This window comes from Corvus brachyrhynchos, unplaced genomic scaffold, assembly GCF_000691975.1.
Source record: "Corvus brachyrhynchos isolate BGI_N302 unplaced genomic scaffold, ASM69197v1 scaffold202, whole genome shotgun sequence".
NCBI classification, from domain to species: domain Eukaryota; kingdom Metazoa; phylum Chordata; class Aves; order Passeriformes; family Corvidae; genus Corvus; species Corvus brachyrhynchos.
The window spans coordinates 5,922,201-5,935,802 of record NW_008238132.1 but is presented as its reverse complement, the minus strand read 5'-3'; the positions used below and the strand labels follow the sequence as shown (position 1 = coordinate 5,935,802).

The 13,602-nt window shown below is 41.4% G+C and overlaps 1 protein-coding gene across 1 annotated transcript in view; it reads right to left on the bottom strand.

Moving 5' to 3' along the window:
* LRCH1 (leucine rich repeats and calponin homology domain containing 1) overlaps positions 1–335 on the bottom strand; it is a 119,286-nt gene extending 118,951 nt beyond the window's left edge. The window contains exon 1 of the mRNA XM_017733662.1: positions 331–335. Coding sequence (XP_017589151.1) covers positions 331–335 — 5 coding nt within the window. The remainder of the gene's footprint in view (positions 1–330) is intronic.
* Between the last annotated feature and the right edge of the window lie 13,267 nt (positions 336–13,602).

The following is a 13,602-nucleotide window of genomic DNA, read 5'->3' as shown; positions in this document are numbered from 1 at the left end:
AGGCCCTGGGGAGCATCTGCCCTGCAGAAGGGCTTTCTGTGCCGTGCTTCTCCCGCAGGGACTGGCTCACACCTGTCTGTGGCTCCTGGGCACAGCCTGCCCAAGAGACACCCTCGAAGGTGTGATTTGTAGTGACAAACCAAGCACAGGGGCCACCATCCGTTCAGTTTCCGGTGGGATAACCTTTCCGAGTGGTAGGCAGTGCTGGGTTTGGTTTATTTTCCCCTTCCTCTCTGCAGCTTGGCAAAGTTGAGCCCAGGAGAAGGAGAGGAGCGAGGCCGAGCGTTCCCACAGGGTTTACAGAGTTCAAAGCTAAAACAGGACTTTTACGTCATCACCCCTGACCTGTGCTTTACAGACCATTACATTTCACTCAGTTACCCTGAGTTGTGATCAATGGTTGACACTACACCAAAGCCTTCCCAGCTCCAGGAAGTTCAAGCGCTGAGTGCTACAGGGACAAGGAAGACCTAACTGCCACAAGGAAATAACTCCAATTTTCTGAAGAACAGGAGAGATCACAGCGAGTTTAGCAGTCACAACCAGAAAGAGCACTGGGGGAAAAGGTGCTAAAAAAACGGCAGGAAGGGTTTTAGAGGTGGATCTTTTCATATAAAAATATCATAGCGTCCATTAAAAACTAGTTCTTTAAAATCAAGATGCAATCTCAGTATCAGCATGTTTCATTTAAGTTTTATATGCATTGTATCACTGCAAAAGTGTCAGCAAGCAGCATAGCAGTGTTTTTAAAGAGATGCCTTACTTTAAGGAAAGAGCTGTAAGGTAGATGGGTAGGTCTTACTGTAAGTACATTTATACTACACCTAAAATACAAGCCCTGAGTTTAATCTCCAGTGCAAATTCCCCTCATACCTACTACTGCCAGTTCATGTTTGATGCAGAGATATTAGTTTTTGGCATGGCTAATTCAGTGTACTACCAGTTCAAGAAAATTTTGGATCCACCAGAGAGTAATTCTTGACAGCATTCCTTGGAACAGCCCCTAGCCAAAGTTAACCAACAGTTACCACAACACTTGTGCCCAGATATCACATTACTTTCGACAAAGCTTGTTGGTGGGTTATTAAGATTCTATTCCCCACAATTTTCCACTAGTCACAGTATGTTTTGGTTTTGTTAAAATGCTTAATTCCAGCTTGCATGCGATCTTTGCATTGCTGCTGAAAAGCATAAAGAAACAGATAAATAGCTACATCTTCTCAGCAATTTAAAGAAAAGTGTTGATAAACAGTAAGTAATAAAAACGTTATTCAATTCAAGTTGAATAAACTGTGACTAAGAAGAACTAACTGCTAGGCTCCCCCTATATTTTTAAATGCAATTTCTTAAATGCAAGTTTAATGAACTAAGTACTGTATTCTTATACACTTAGAGAAAACTGAAATACTCTAGGTTTTATAACTCAGTAAATGACTTTGCATGGAAGATTTCCTGTGTATTAAATTACCCAACATTGTGGAATTTTATTTGAAAATTTTAAATCTAGAACTAAACATTCAAGCAGCATAGATTAAACATTTCTCTTCCAGCATCAGGTCCTTACAGGCAGGAAGGAGGCCTGTCTTCTGGTGAGGATTGGGAAGTTTTCTCACCAGTGAAACACCATATCCCTTCCTCTCGCATTTCTGGTAAGACAAAATTATTTCTAATGCTGATTTTGATTAAAAAAAAAAAAAGATGGTTTTATTTTTCTCTTTATTGACCTCACACCATATCACTAATCCTGGGAATTGATTCACAGCATCTTGCTGGAGGGAGATTAGCAGCAATACCTTTCTCAGCCTTATTTGCAGGACAACTTGTCCTCCTTTGCAGGAGGTACCCAAAGCCCAGAGGAGCCACCAGGTTACCCTGCTTGCAGGCAGTCACCGTGTGCCCACCTTGGCTGCCCTGTTGGGCTCACATGAAGGGCTTGTGGCTGGCAAAGGCAGACAAGTAAGCACTGTCTTCCCTCTTAGGACATCTAGGATTACAGAAAGGGTGAGGCTATGCAGGCACTGGGTCTAGCAGGGGTTAAAGATGTAGGTTTTACTTTACAGCAGTGCAAGGGCACACACCAATAATCAGGGATCAAGTCTGATTTAAACTGCTTTTTGATCTGAGCAGCTGAGGTGCAATGGAGGCATGACCTGTGCTTATCAGATACTGAGCTGAAACTTCTGGAACAATGAAAACTGCCCATGTTACCAAGGTTGTGGAAAGAAACAAAAACCTGCATAACACTGAGGCTGTACATTGCCTTCACTTTCTCTCCTCTGCCTGAGCACTGTGCCAGATCTAACTCCATTCCTATAGATACAAAGGATTAGAAACTGGAAGCACTACAGAAAACAAGAAGTTCAGTCACACCAGCACCAGTTTCCTATCTATGCAGATGCATATAGAAGGTCATGCTCCATATATTGACTTTGGTCTGATCACTAAGTGGGCACATCCTGGCACAGCAGCTAAACTAAGCTAGTGGCAAGCTGTCACTGCAAGCAGCTCTTCCATTCCAGCCCCCATCACTTCCTATGTGACAGTATTTGCACTTGTTTGAATCTTCAATAAGATTAACTCTCAGAGGGAGATAGTGGATACTCTTCAGCAAGCAGATACAAGTGTAGCAGAGGAGAGAAAAATGCAGAAGGAAGTCTTATGAATGGTATCAGAAGAGAGGTGACTGTTCTGCCGATTGGGTCACATGTAATGGTTGGGACAAGAAAACTCATATCAGAGATACACAGAAAGTACCACAGATAAGGGAGACATGAGCCTTAGAGTTTCAGAGGGAATTTCTGTTACTCTAAATTGGCAGAAAAAAGGCAAACAGGCCCACGTGACTTGCGAAGATCAGAGCTGGGTGAGGACTTATGTGCAGGGAGTTGGTACCTCACAAGGTAGCACGAGACCTCAGTATGGGTACCTGTCCTTTGCTAGACACGTGACTTTCACCACACGGAGCATGAGAGCCTCACTTTACTTCAGCATAAAGACATTCACCTCAGGTTCCATGTGCTCTAAGATAGTGCTGAAGAAGGAATTGCATGAAGTAGCTCAGACCCAGTCAGGGTACACCAAGGCTTTCTTCACATGAATATCGCAGTGGACAAGCTGTCTGGTCTGGAGACAGAAACAACACACGCATTAAGTAAAACATCAAACAAAAAGTGGTGTCACTCAACCTGCGAGACTACCTCTGTCTGGTGCCACACAAAACAGCAGCTACAACTCAGGTCACATTATACATCCTTGGTAGCATCATAGCCTGTTTCATCATAACTCACTAACACATCTAAAATAACTACAATAACTCTATACCAGTAAGTTTATAAGCAGTATTTTAGAGGCATTCTACTCACAGTAAGTTACAGAATGTACCACTTAGTTTAGAGCAGTCTTATCTTCTTCCAGCACATAACAAAGCCTCCATCCTGTTGTCACTTGACATTAGCTCCCAGCTTGTGAGCTGGATCCCTGGAGCACAGCATAGGTTGAGCTGGGGTGCAGTGGAAATGCAGAGGGGGGAACCTGAGGAGGTGAGATGCCTCTTCTAGGTGTGACTTTGCTGCTACATCTGCAGCTGGGAGCACTTTCCAGCCCTACATCACAAGCTTGCAGCATCTTTGAGCAGAATCCTCACACAGCAGACCCTTGGTGCCTTTCAGTGAAGTCTGGGTCTTGCAATCACAGTACAGGGATGTGAACTTTCCACCACTCCAAAATCTCATGTGCTAGGTACAAGTGAGTGACCAGACACAGCAGGAGCTCGGTGGGAGCCTCAGGCAGGACAAATGCTGAGACAGACCCTGCTAGAGAGGTAGCACTCTTCACTGCAGCCTTCCTCCAAATTCCATCATGTAACTTGTCCCTTGTCCCTGTCACGTTTCAAATCACATCATTGTATGAGAGCATCTCGCTCTTTGCCAAAGACGACACTAAGTGACAGATTGTTGTTTAGGGCAAGTTCCTCTTATTTTTATTAAAAAGTGTGCAAGAAGACAATTGCTTGCCAGAATCTCTTGCATTGAAAGTATCAAATCGTATTTCATACATACAGGCCTGCATGTTTTGTGACTGAGTGCATACCATGAAGTGAGAGGCATAATACCAAGGATCGCGATGGAAATAACAGATTTCTCTTGGGAAGAAATAGTGTGCAGTGTTCCTAGTAAGACCGACAGCAAAACACCTCAAAAATGGTTCACATGGGGTAAGTTCAGGTTCTTGCAGTGCTGGGCAGAAAACACCCCTCACTTTCCCTCCTCTTGTTTTTCCAGATACACACTGTCAGACTGGGCAATGCACAGCCAGCAGAATACCTTTCCTTCTCACTGGCAGGTGGAGTTACAGCTTGCTCTCAGACATGCGAAAAATAAAGGCAATCCTTTAGCTGCAGACTTTCATATCCTGTATGTAGTGAAGGCCAGGAAAGTGCCCAGGTATGGGTAGTGCTCTGGCTGATTTCCCCCAGTGGTTTGGCTCCTGGGAGATGCAAGAAGATCCTTCTGTGCTGCAGGAGCTGATGCTTTTCACTGCAGCCAATGAAGGGTGCTCACCTTCATGCAGAATCTGTCTGTAAGGGACATCCTTACATTCTCAATGTGCACCCATTTAGGGACAATTACATGAATGTCCTTTTCTGTTCGCTTCCAGTTTTGTTTGAGCCATCTCCCTTACCTTCAAGTGCCTTCAAGTGCTTTCTTAGGCTTAATGTCTCACGCTCTATTTTTATCAATAGGAGCTGAACATTTAAACAGCAGAGCTCAGGGAAGTGTATGCAGAGAGAAGGGGAAGGAAAAGTAATTCTTCACCCATCCCCCCTTCTGTAATCTGTACATCTCTGTTAATATGTAAAACACAGAGCAGCCTGTACAGCCTACATTACATGTAGCAGTTAGAGTAGGGATGTTTTTTCCATGTGTTGCCTGTGGCACTGGAAACACTGCTATTACTACAACACCCAAGCAGTAATGCAGATGACTTGTCCTCAGTGATTCTAGTAAATGAAAAAGAAATAGCAGAATTCCCTGAAAAAAACCTTTCAGGGATCTTGCTGCCTTTCTCTGAACTCATTTGGGCATATATTTGGACAAGGGTATATCCTTTATCTGATTCATGGGAGCCTAGAGAGCAGTTTAGAAAGAATGAAAATAGCTAAGAAATTGAAACAAATGTTCTTAGTAGTCTAAAGAAAAATAAAAGTAAGAAGGAAAGTGCTAGTCAGGGAAGGCTTTCCATGACAGGAAGGAGTAGGGGATAGAGATTATTTTTACAGAAAAAAATGGAACTAGGAAATAGATGTTGAGACCAGTGCTTTACTGTTTGGTTGGTTTCTTGGTTGTTTGTTGGGGTTTTTTTTCACAAAAAACATTCTGAATCCTCCATCCTTGCAAAGAATCAATTGATTTTTCCAAGATGTTAAGATGGCAAATTTTTAGCATGATTGCTACTATAATGCTTCTGTATTGCAGAAGCTTCTACAATGCTTACTATAGTGTCTTGTGCTCTGATGAAATACCATGCTGTAATTACAGTCCACAAAAATGAGGCATGTTTCATAAACCATTTCAGAAGTTTAATTCTGAACTTACAAACCGTCTTCCTTTTTGTACACACAACACAGCTCAAGTTCACACAAACCAGCAGCAAGCTCCTCACACCATCTGTGGGCGAGAATGTAGTAGAAGCACCTCACACCTTTCATCTATGGCCACTTCCTTGTCCTGCAAGCCAGGGAGTCCTTCTGCAGCGGCATCTCTTACAGGACAAGTCACAGGGCTCCACATCTCTCTCAGCAAGCACTGCCCACCAGCACTGGAGCATGGGGAGCTTTTGATCCAGTCCTTGAGTGAGTTTGGCTTGTTCAGAGCAAACTTCTAAATGCCTGTAGGACCTCCTCAAACTGCCTTCGTGTGGATGATTATGCCAATTGTGCCTAATTTTGGACACTGCAGTTTGTTAAAACTAGGATTCAGGATACTCACATTCACACAAAACTTATAAAATGTCTTTCCTGAGCTCTGTGGGAGGTACATATCCTAGGCACTTATTCATAGCAACACTGCATCTTTCATTCACAGACAGCATCTCCAGATTACCTGACTTTTGTCAGGTCATGGATATTTAACCAGAGAAGTGAAGAAGACTGATTTCAAGACAAGCATATATTTAAACCCTAATTACCAGGTGCGCCTCATATTTGCAACATATCTGCAATAACATCTCCGAAAATTGGCCTGCACTGTGTTTTTAACAGGACACCACCCAGTATTAAGTCAAAAGCCTTAATAAATCTAAATATATTACAGTACTTTTATCAGCTAACTATATAAATTCCTCAAGCGTGAAATCAGGCTTGCTTTACAATAACTCAGTTTCACTAAACTATGTTGATGGCAATAATTATATTTGTATATGTCAGTTCCTTGAAGGCCCATGTCATTTTTCTGTCATTTTGCCTACAACTGATATAAGCTAACAAGCCTATAATTAGCGGCTCGTCACACCCTCTGAATTCTGGCACAGACTCAGTATTTTCCCAGTCTTCTGAAATTTTCTGATTCCAAGGTGTTCTCTGAACATCTTTAACTGCTGATGCGTTGAAAGTTGTGTATGATTCTGCCAGAGCAGAATACACACCCTGCTCTATTCTGAAGAAAAGAATGTTTCTCTGAAAAGATTTCTGCCTGTTCTGCCTCACTGATATTGGTTTTGTCTGCTTTTTCTAGTGATGGGCCTAAGCTATCATCATTGTTGCTAGTAATTGAATGATTTCTTATTATCCTTGGCTGTCGTTTGCAGATTTTTACTTACTTATTTTCAGCACATGATGACTTCTTACTTTTATGGTTTGTTCTTTTTTTCCCCCCTTTAGAAGTTATGTCTTTTCAACAACTGATTTCCTTCTGCCACTGAATCATGACTGATGTTAATCCCTCATCAACAAAGGGGAAAATGTGACACTTTTCCATCTGAATAAACGTCTCTGAAATAAATTTCCATGTTTATTTTCATTTTTCTACTTCTATTTCATTTCCCATACACTGTTTTCTTAATTTACCCTGCTTCAGGAATTTAATTTTCAGGATAACCAGTACACACACACTACTGGTGGCCTGTGTGCAGCACTTGCCCATATTGAGCATAGTCAGATCATGGTCAGAGACCCTGAGGCATCCAAAGATTTCCATTCTAGCCATTAATTCTTTTTTATGAACAGAGACTGTAATGTAAATCCTGAGGCAACAGCTACATTAAAGTCATAGAGATTCTATGAATTCCAGGAGTTCCTACCTTTTGAATATCTGTTTTCTACAACAAACCTGCATGTTCTTTAAAAATGCTATGGGGGGGAGCTAGGAATGCAGAGAAATTTTTTGCCTATTCTTCCTTTTTTTAAAACACCTGAAAATACTGATTCCCTGCCCTCTGATTTTGAGAATGGTTACCACCAAGGCTGGAGCTGACTGGGTCAGCAAGTGCCAGAGGACTGTAGGACATTGCAGAGTGTTTTGCAGGCGATTGTGTTTTTAGTGGCCCTGTCCCTGATAGGACAGGCAAGAGTCAAATCTATCTGTGGATTAATCAAATTCTATGTATTTCCCCTCAGCTTTGCAGGGATTGTGCATAAGCAGCCACATATTTTCCTCCCAGCCCTTCTCAAATTTGACCTCTTTTGCTCCTAGCCCTTCCAGACTGATCTTTTCCCGTTTCTGGCTTCTCATTCCCAGTCCCAGCCTCCTACATTTTCTCACCCAGCCCAAATCTCTGCTCATTATCCCATTCTGCTCTTGCTCTATGCTTGTCCAAAATTGCTCACATGTGTCCAAGCTCTAGTTCTGATTTTTAAACCAAAATTATCTCTCTTCACTACCACCTGCCAGAAAAAGAGGGACATTAAGAGGCCAGGAAAAACAGAACCCAAGGCCATGACAGCCCAGAGCTGCAATTACACAGTCCAGAAGGAATGGTGTCCAGCTCAGACAGACTTTTCAAGGTATTTAGCACACAGCTGCAGCAGAGATTTACAAAACATGCTAGCTGCATTTTTTTCCCCTAAAAGGTCTACAACTTGGCCCTATTTGGGTTCATTTTTCTGGACATAAAAAGTATACAAAATTCATCTACAGTTGGTTTCATGCCCCTCCTATAAACATAGGGACCAACTGGAGTTTCCAAATGAAAGACAGAAATTAGCATCATAAAATAATATGTATTTTCTAGCCACATTCTTGGAAGGCACTGAACTGTTTTATTTATGCACTTAAATTTCAGCTAAATGAGCAGATTCCCAGCAGGGAAACTTTTATTCCCTATTGTTACCATTTGGAAAAGTTATAAGCATAGAGAACAGGAGCTCATCATGGAAAGAATTGGACAAACAATAGATGGTGCCACTATTAATACAAATATTTTTATTTTTAGCTTTCCTATAAAATCTTCATTAAGTATGCAAAGAATTTGGTATACTATTCTCCACTGCAATTACATGAACATTTAAGTGAAACCTCTGGGGAATCAATGAGAGCTAATAGCACCAATAAAATGCAAACCAACTGCTGAGATGGATACAAGTTGAGGAGATTTTGGAGGCAGCTTTATAAAAACAAATAGGATGTTATGAAATGGGACCTACTGGTTAAAAAAATATTGGGGGAGGGGGTGAAAGTGGGAGGGGGAAGAGAAGAAATGTACCAGAAAGTTAAGGGAAGTAAAGCCTCAGTATCTATCCAGTTGAGTTTATGTGTCCCTCCCCAATATGGTAATCAAGAATCTATTTTGAATGCATATAAGAAAACAAATAACAATGAGAATGCTGTACAGGTATGAACAAAAAGATAAACAGGGAAAAAGAGATAAGAGAAACTTGTAGAAATTATCAACTTGGGACAGTGCATTGTACCCTGAGATTTATATTAATTACATAGGTGGACAGACAGCAGTGAGAAGAGAAGGAATGGAAAGCCCCCTTTCTGTGCTCCAGTAATAACTAAATAATAAGAGCATTAAGACAGCAGATGTGCACTGATACAGTTCTCTTAAGTGCTCAAGTGCATCAGAGCTGAGATCCTTCAGCCAACTGAGAATTGCACCATGGTCAAGTGCAGCCTTCACCTCATGTTGTGCAGATTTAACAGGTTACTCTTGTCCTGGTTTTGGTTACTATATTTATCTGTCTTAGAAATTCAGCTACCTTTTGCCATTTGCCTCACACCATAATACATGAGTTCTTGATAGCAACACAGTGAGGTTGGAAAGTCTCATTTAATAGACAGGAATGTGGAAGAGCAAGACCAAGATATTGCAGTAGGAGGCCTTAAGCAGGAATTAGGCAATCATTTCTGTATTTTGTTCCCTCTGACCTGAAATTACTTGCCCAAAGACACAGAATAAGTGGCAGAATCCAAGTCTAGAATGTCCTACCCTAAGGTTGTAGTGACCATCTTCCCTTAAAGCATAGGCACTTAGTGGCATTTCCGCATTGACAGTGTTTGAGAGTGTTCAGCTTCAGGAATATTTGGGGAGAAACCTCTCATGAGAGTGTTGATTTGTCAAAACCAAACTCTTTTCCTTGGAAAAGGAAAAAAAAAGAAAAGGAGTATGACAAGAAAATTTGCAGTTCAGAACCACCCAAGGATCAAAGTCATTTGGTCTGGGATGGCTGCTGCTGTAGCCGGGTGATTGCAGGCACCTCAGCTGTTCTTGGCACTTCAGCACTTCTATTCAAGGTCATTTCAGTGCATCTGCATTGCACTTATGGCTCTGAATGCAGCATAGGCATATGTTCCAAAAGTGGGTCATAGCTTTCAAGATGATGAAAGCTAAATCATACAGCAATTATGCTCAAGATCTAATCTGTTGCACTAAGACTCTCAGTGCACTTTGACTCCTAAAATAAGAACCTTTAAGTAGACTGTGTAATACTAGTTCAAAGAGATTTGTGCTTTACCTATTCCCAGTGCAATTATTTTTAGCGAAACTTTAAAAAAACATTCAATCTGCAGTTATGAGCAAAGGTCAAGTGTCTAGTTTGGAAGAAAATAATACTAACTGGGGACAAGCCTGTGGTGATACTTGGTTTTGCTGAACATGTCTCTACAGATCAGACCCCTGCAGAGCTGCTACTTACCTGGGTTGCAAGACAAGCCCTAGTGTCAGGTGCTGCTCATCCACTACCTGGCTACCCCAGTGACACAAAGATGTGAGAGTCCACAACATCCCTCCCTGCAATGACAGACTCTTTTGCACTAGATTTCCACCTTCAGAAATCCCAAGGCAGGTGACATCCCACTTGTGCCAACAGCATGGACATCTGTGAGCTGAACACCTTCTGCAGAAAAGAGAGGCCAGAGAAGTGGGCTTTTAACACAACAGAACTGCAGGGCACAGTTTATAACATACAAGCAGGGAGACATTTAGGGACGCCAGTTTAGCTCTGAGTCATTACTGCTAAAACACATGGAAACAATGTTTAACACTTCTATTTCCATAATATATAATTCCACTGTCTGGGCCTTTTATCAGTAATGTAGGTTATGAATAAGATAGATTCAGAACAATAGAAATGTGAGCCTGGGTACTGATAATCTCTTGTTACTTTTTAGCTGAGATGGGAACACAGCATTTAATTCCTCAATGAAAATGACTCAGAGCCCATTTGTTTCCAACCAGGCACTTTAAAAGATGTAATAAAAATAGGTGTTCCAACATTCAGTACCTTGCAAAAGCTGGGTTATGTTCATGCTTCGATATAGCTGAATGCATTAGAATTTGAAAATTATGGCACAAATTTGTCAATTTAAAAGCAGTTATCTTCTATCATCCTTTGAATGCTTGAATTTATTTTTTTTTAATTAGTGCTGTTATTGCAAAATCATGAGATGTGACTGATTGGGCTCTTCTTTACACATTGCTACTGATAAAAATTTCCTTAAAATAATAGGTGTCAGATGCTTTGAGAATAATACCCAATTTTTGTTTGCCTCCAGTGGAACTGTGGTTAGCACAAGCAATAAAAAGACAGAAGAAATAATGTTTGGGCTGCTATTGGCCGGAATCAACAATATTGCTTCCAGTTCTGAGACCTAGAACATAATTTCCATATTCCTCTCTATACAAAAGGCAACTGTGGTTCAATAACCCTCACTAATAGAAAACGTAATTCCTTTATTTTTTTTGCACAGCAGCCAGTATTATGGGGAAAGGCCATTAAAGGGTTATTTTCATTATAGCAAATTTTTCAAGGTCCAAGACAGCCATAAACTTGCTTTTTGTGATGATCTTCATATTGCATAAGAATATTAGCTTAAAATATAAGCTAAAGGCATTCCAGAAGAAATGGTCTCTCTAGTTCATGGATCATTGAAATCTTAAGTGTAGCAAACATTCATGGTACATAAAATACCTCTGCGCCAGGATCAGATGCAAGCTTTAAGGAAGGAAGCTATAAATTTAAAAAGAACTAAAGGGCTTAGGTAAGAAGTAGAAATTTTGGTGAGATTCTACTACAATACAAGGCATCTATGGAGAATTTGCCACACACCACATGAATCACGTATTGCCAGAAAGGAGCAGAGCAGCTTCAAGTCTTTCTGCCTTCCTACACCTTGGAGTTGCATACAGCTCTCTAAATCCTTATCTTTCTTACACCAATACCTGTGCCAACTTTGCACATCTCCAACTTGTGGCAACAGATTGGTGTTTTATTACCTTCGGAGAGCTGAAATGCAGGTCAGCTGTAAGGAAAGCAGGACACTCCGCCCTTTGCAGATCTGAGAGTGATCCATGGTGCACACCTTATCCCCTGGGGATTAGGGTGCTCAGGACAGCTCTCAAGGCAAGAGCTACAAGACTGAGAAGCAAATAAAGTGTTCTTGGGAGGAAGGGGCCTGTCCACCTTCAGCTTTACAGTGACTGTTGTAGGGCTCTATCAATACTGGGGGTGACTGGAGCTTAATGATGTTTTCCAAAATTATTCCCCCAGGTATTCCTCATCTACAGCTTCTCCAGGCTCACTTGATAGCTCATGAGGAGGAAGAGAATCAAACCAACCCTTAGGTAGACGTAGCACAATATGATCTGCCTCTATATTTAATACAAGTCACCGCAAACATCACCAAGGGACAGGGGAATTCTGGTAACTTTCCAGCCTTAAAAGCCTGTAATGTTTGCTTTTAGCTGCAGTGCTGAAAAGAACCATTACAATGACAGAGTGACTTGAAGAGCAGCTCCTTACAGTGTCAGTGACAGCTTACTCAGTCCTATTTATTCTGCCTTTCCCCCAAAGTTATCTATGCAGGCATGCAGTGAGCAACTCAGGGAAATGGATTGGAGTTTATAGTTTGGGGGTTTTTTACCTTTTGTTTTTGAGGGGAGGAAGTCAGACTGGTTGTTTGGACTGGAAGACAAGATAGGAAAAATTGTTTTAGGAAGGAACAAAGAGCTAGCAGGCTGGGTGAGAGGGCAGCTGCTGGCTTAACACTTCCACACGTGTCAGTGCCACATGAGAGATCTGAATTGCTGGCTGGAATACCTAGTAGCTCCTCTAACAGATTCATTTTATCTGCAGAGTTTGGAATTTATTTTAATCTGGATTTTTATAGCACATTAAAATCTCCAAAGGAGTGGTTAAACTGTCTTAGCATTATATATACAGGACACAAAGAAGGAGAGGAACAGTCTGTTTTGATTAACAACTAATTTGATATTTCTTGGACCAAAGGCATTGATCTGTAGCAAACATTTCTGCATTTATAATTCATAAGCATAGGGAATGCCAAATCCCACTACAAGGACAGAGGTAAGATTAATTAGGTGCCTTTGCTGTAAATTTCCATATGGTACCATGTTTTGTTTAGGTTGTTTTCTGGTAAGTTTATTCTTTACTCTGAATTTTCTTGGTTTGCTGTGTACACTTGTGCCATAAGGAAATTACTTATGTATTTCATCTTAACCCTTTGTAACCTATTTGTATTCCTAACCATCACCTCAAATATATCTAATCCTTAGTTTTCTCTTTGGCATCAATTTCCCAAGCAATTTCCAGTTTTTATTTCCAAACAGAAATGACCCTGCTTAGAATAGCTTCAGCTGGCTGAATTTTGGCTAAAGACTGCCTCTGCCTGAACACTGCCCTGCAAACATTTGCTAGCACACAGGAGGAAGATCACCTCCCTTGCAGCAAGGATGCCTAAGACAGACCATGAAAGGCTTTTTGAAATTTGTTCACCCTTCATTGTTTGTTCTTTTAAAAATGCAGTATGTGACAAAAGAGCACCAGTTGCTTTGTTTTATTGAAACATTTCTGAACTCGAGTAGGTTTACAAGTACACATGAGAGCTACTGCCAGCCAGCAGCTCTAGCTTTCCTCCAGGGCCTTGTGCCTGTGGCAGGAGCAGCCTTGCAAGAGGTCCCGCAGCACACAGTGGGGCTGGAGGGGGTGGGTGATGATGCCTGGTGTCATGGCTACACTTCAGCCTCAGGGGTCTCCCTCCAGAAGATCTGTTGCCAGGCTCCAGCATGTTCCCAGCTCCAAGCACCAAGATCACTTCCAGCAGCAAATTGTCCCTTGTAGGCAATGATTAGCTGGAAAATCAAAGG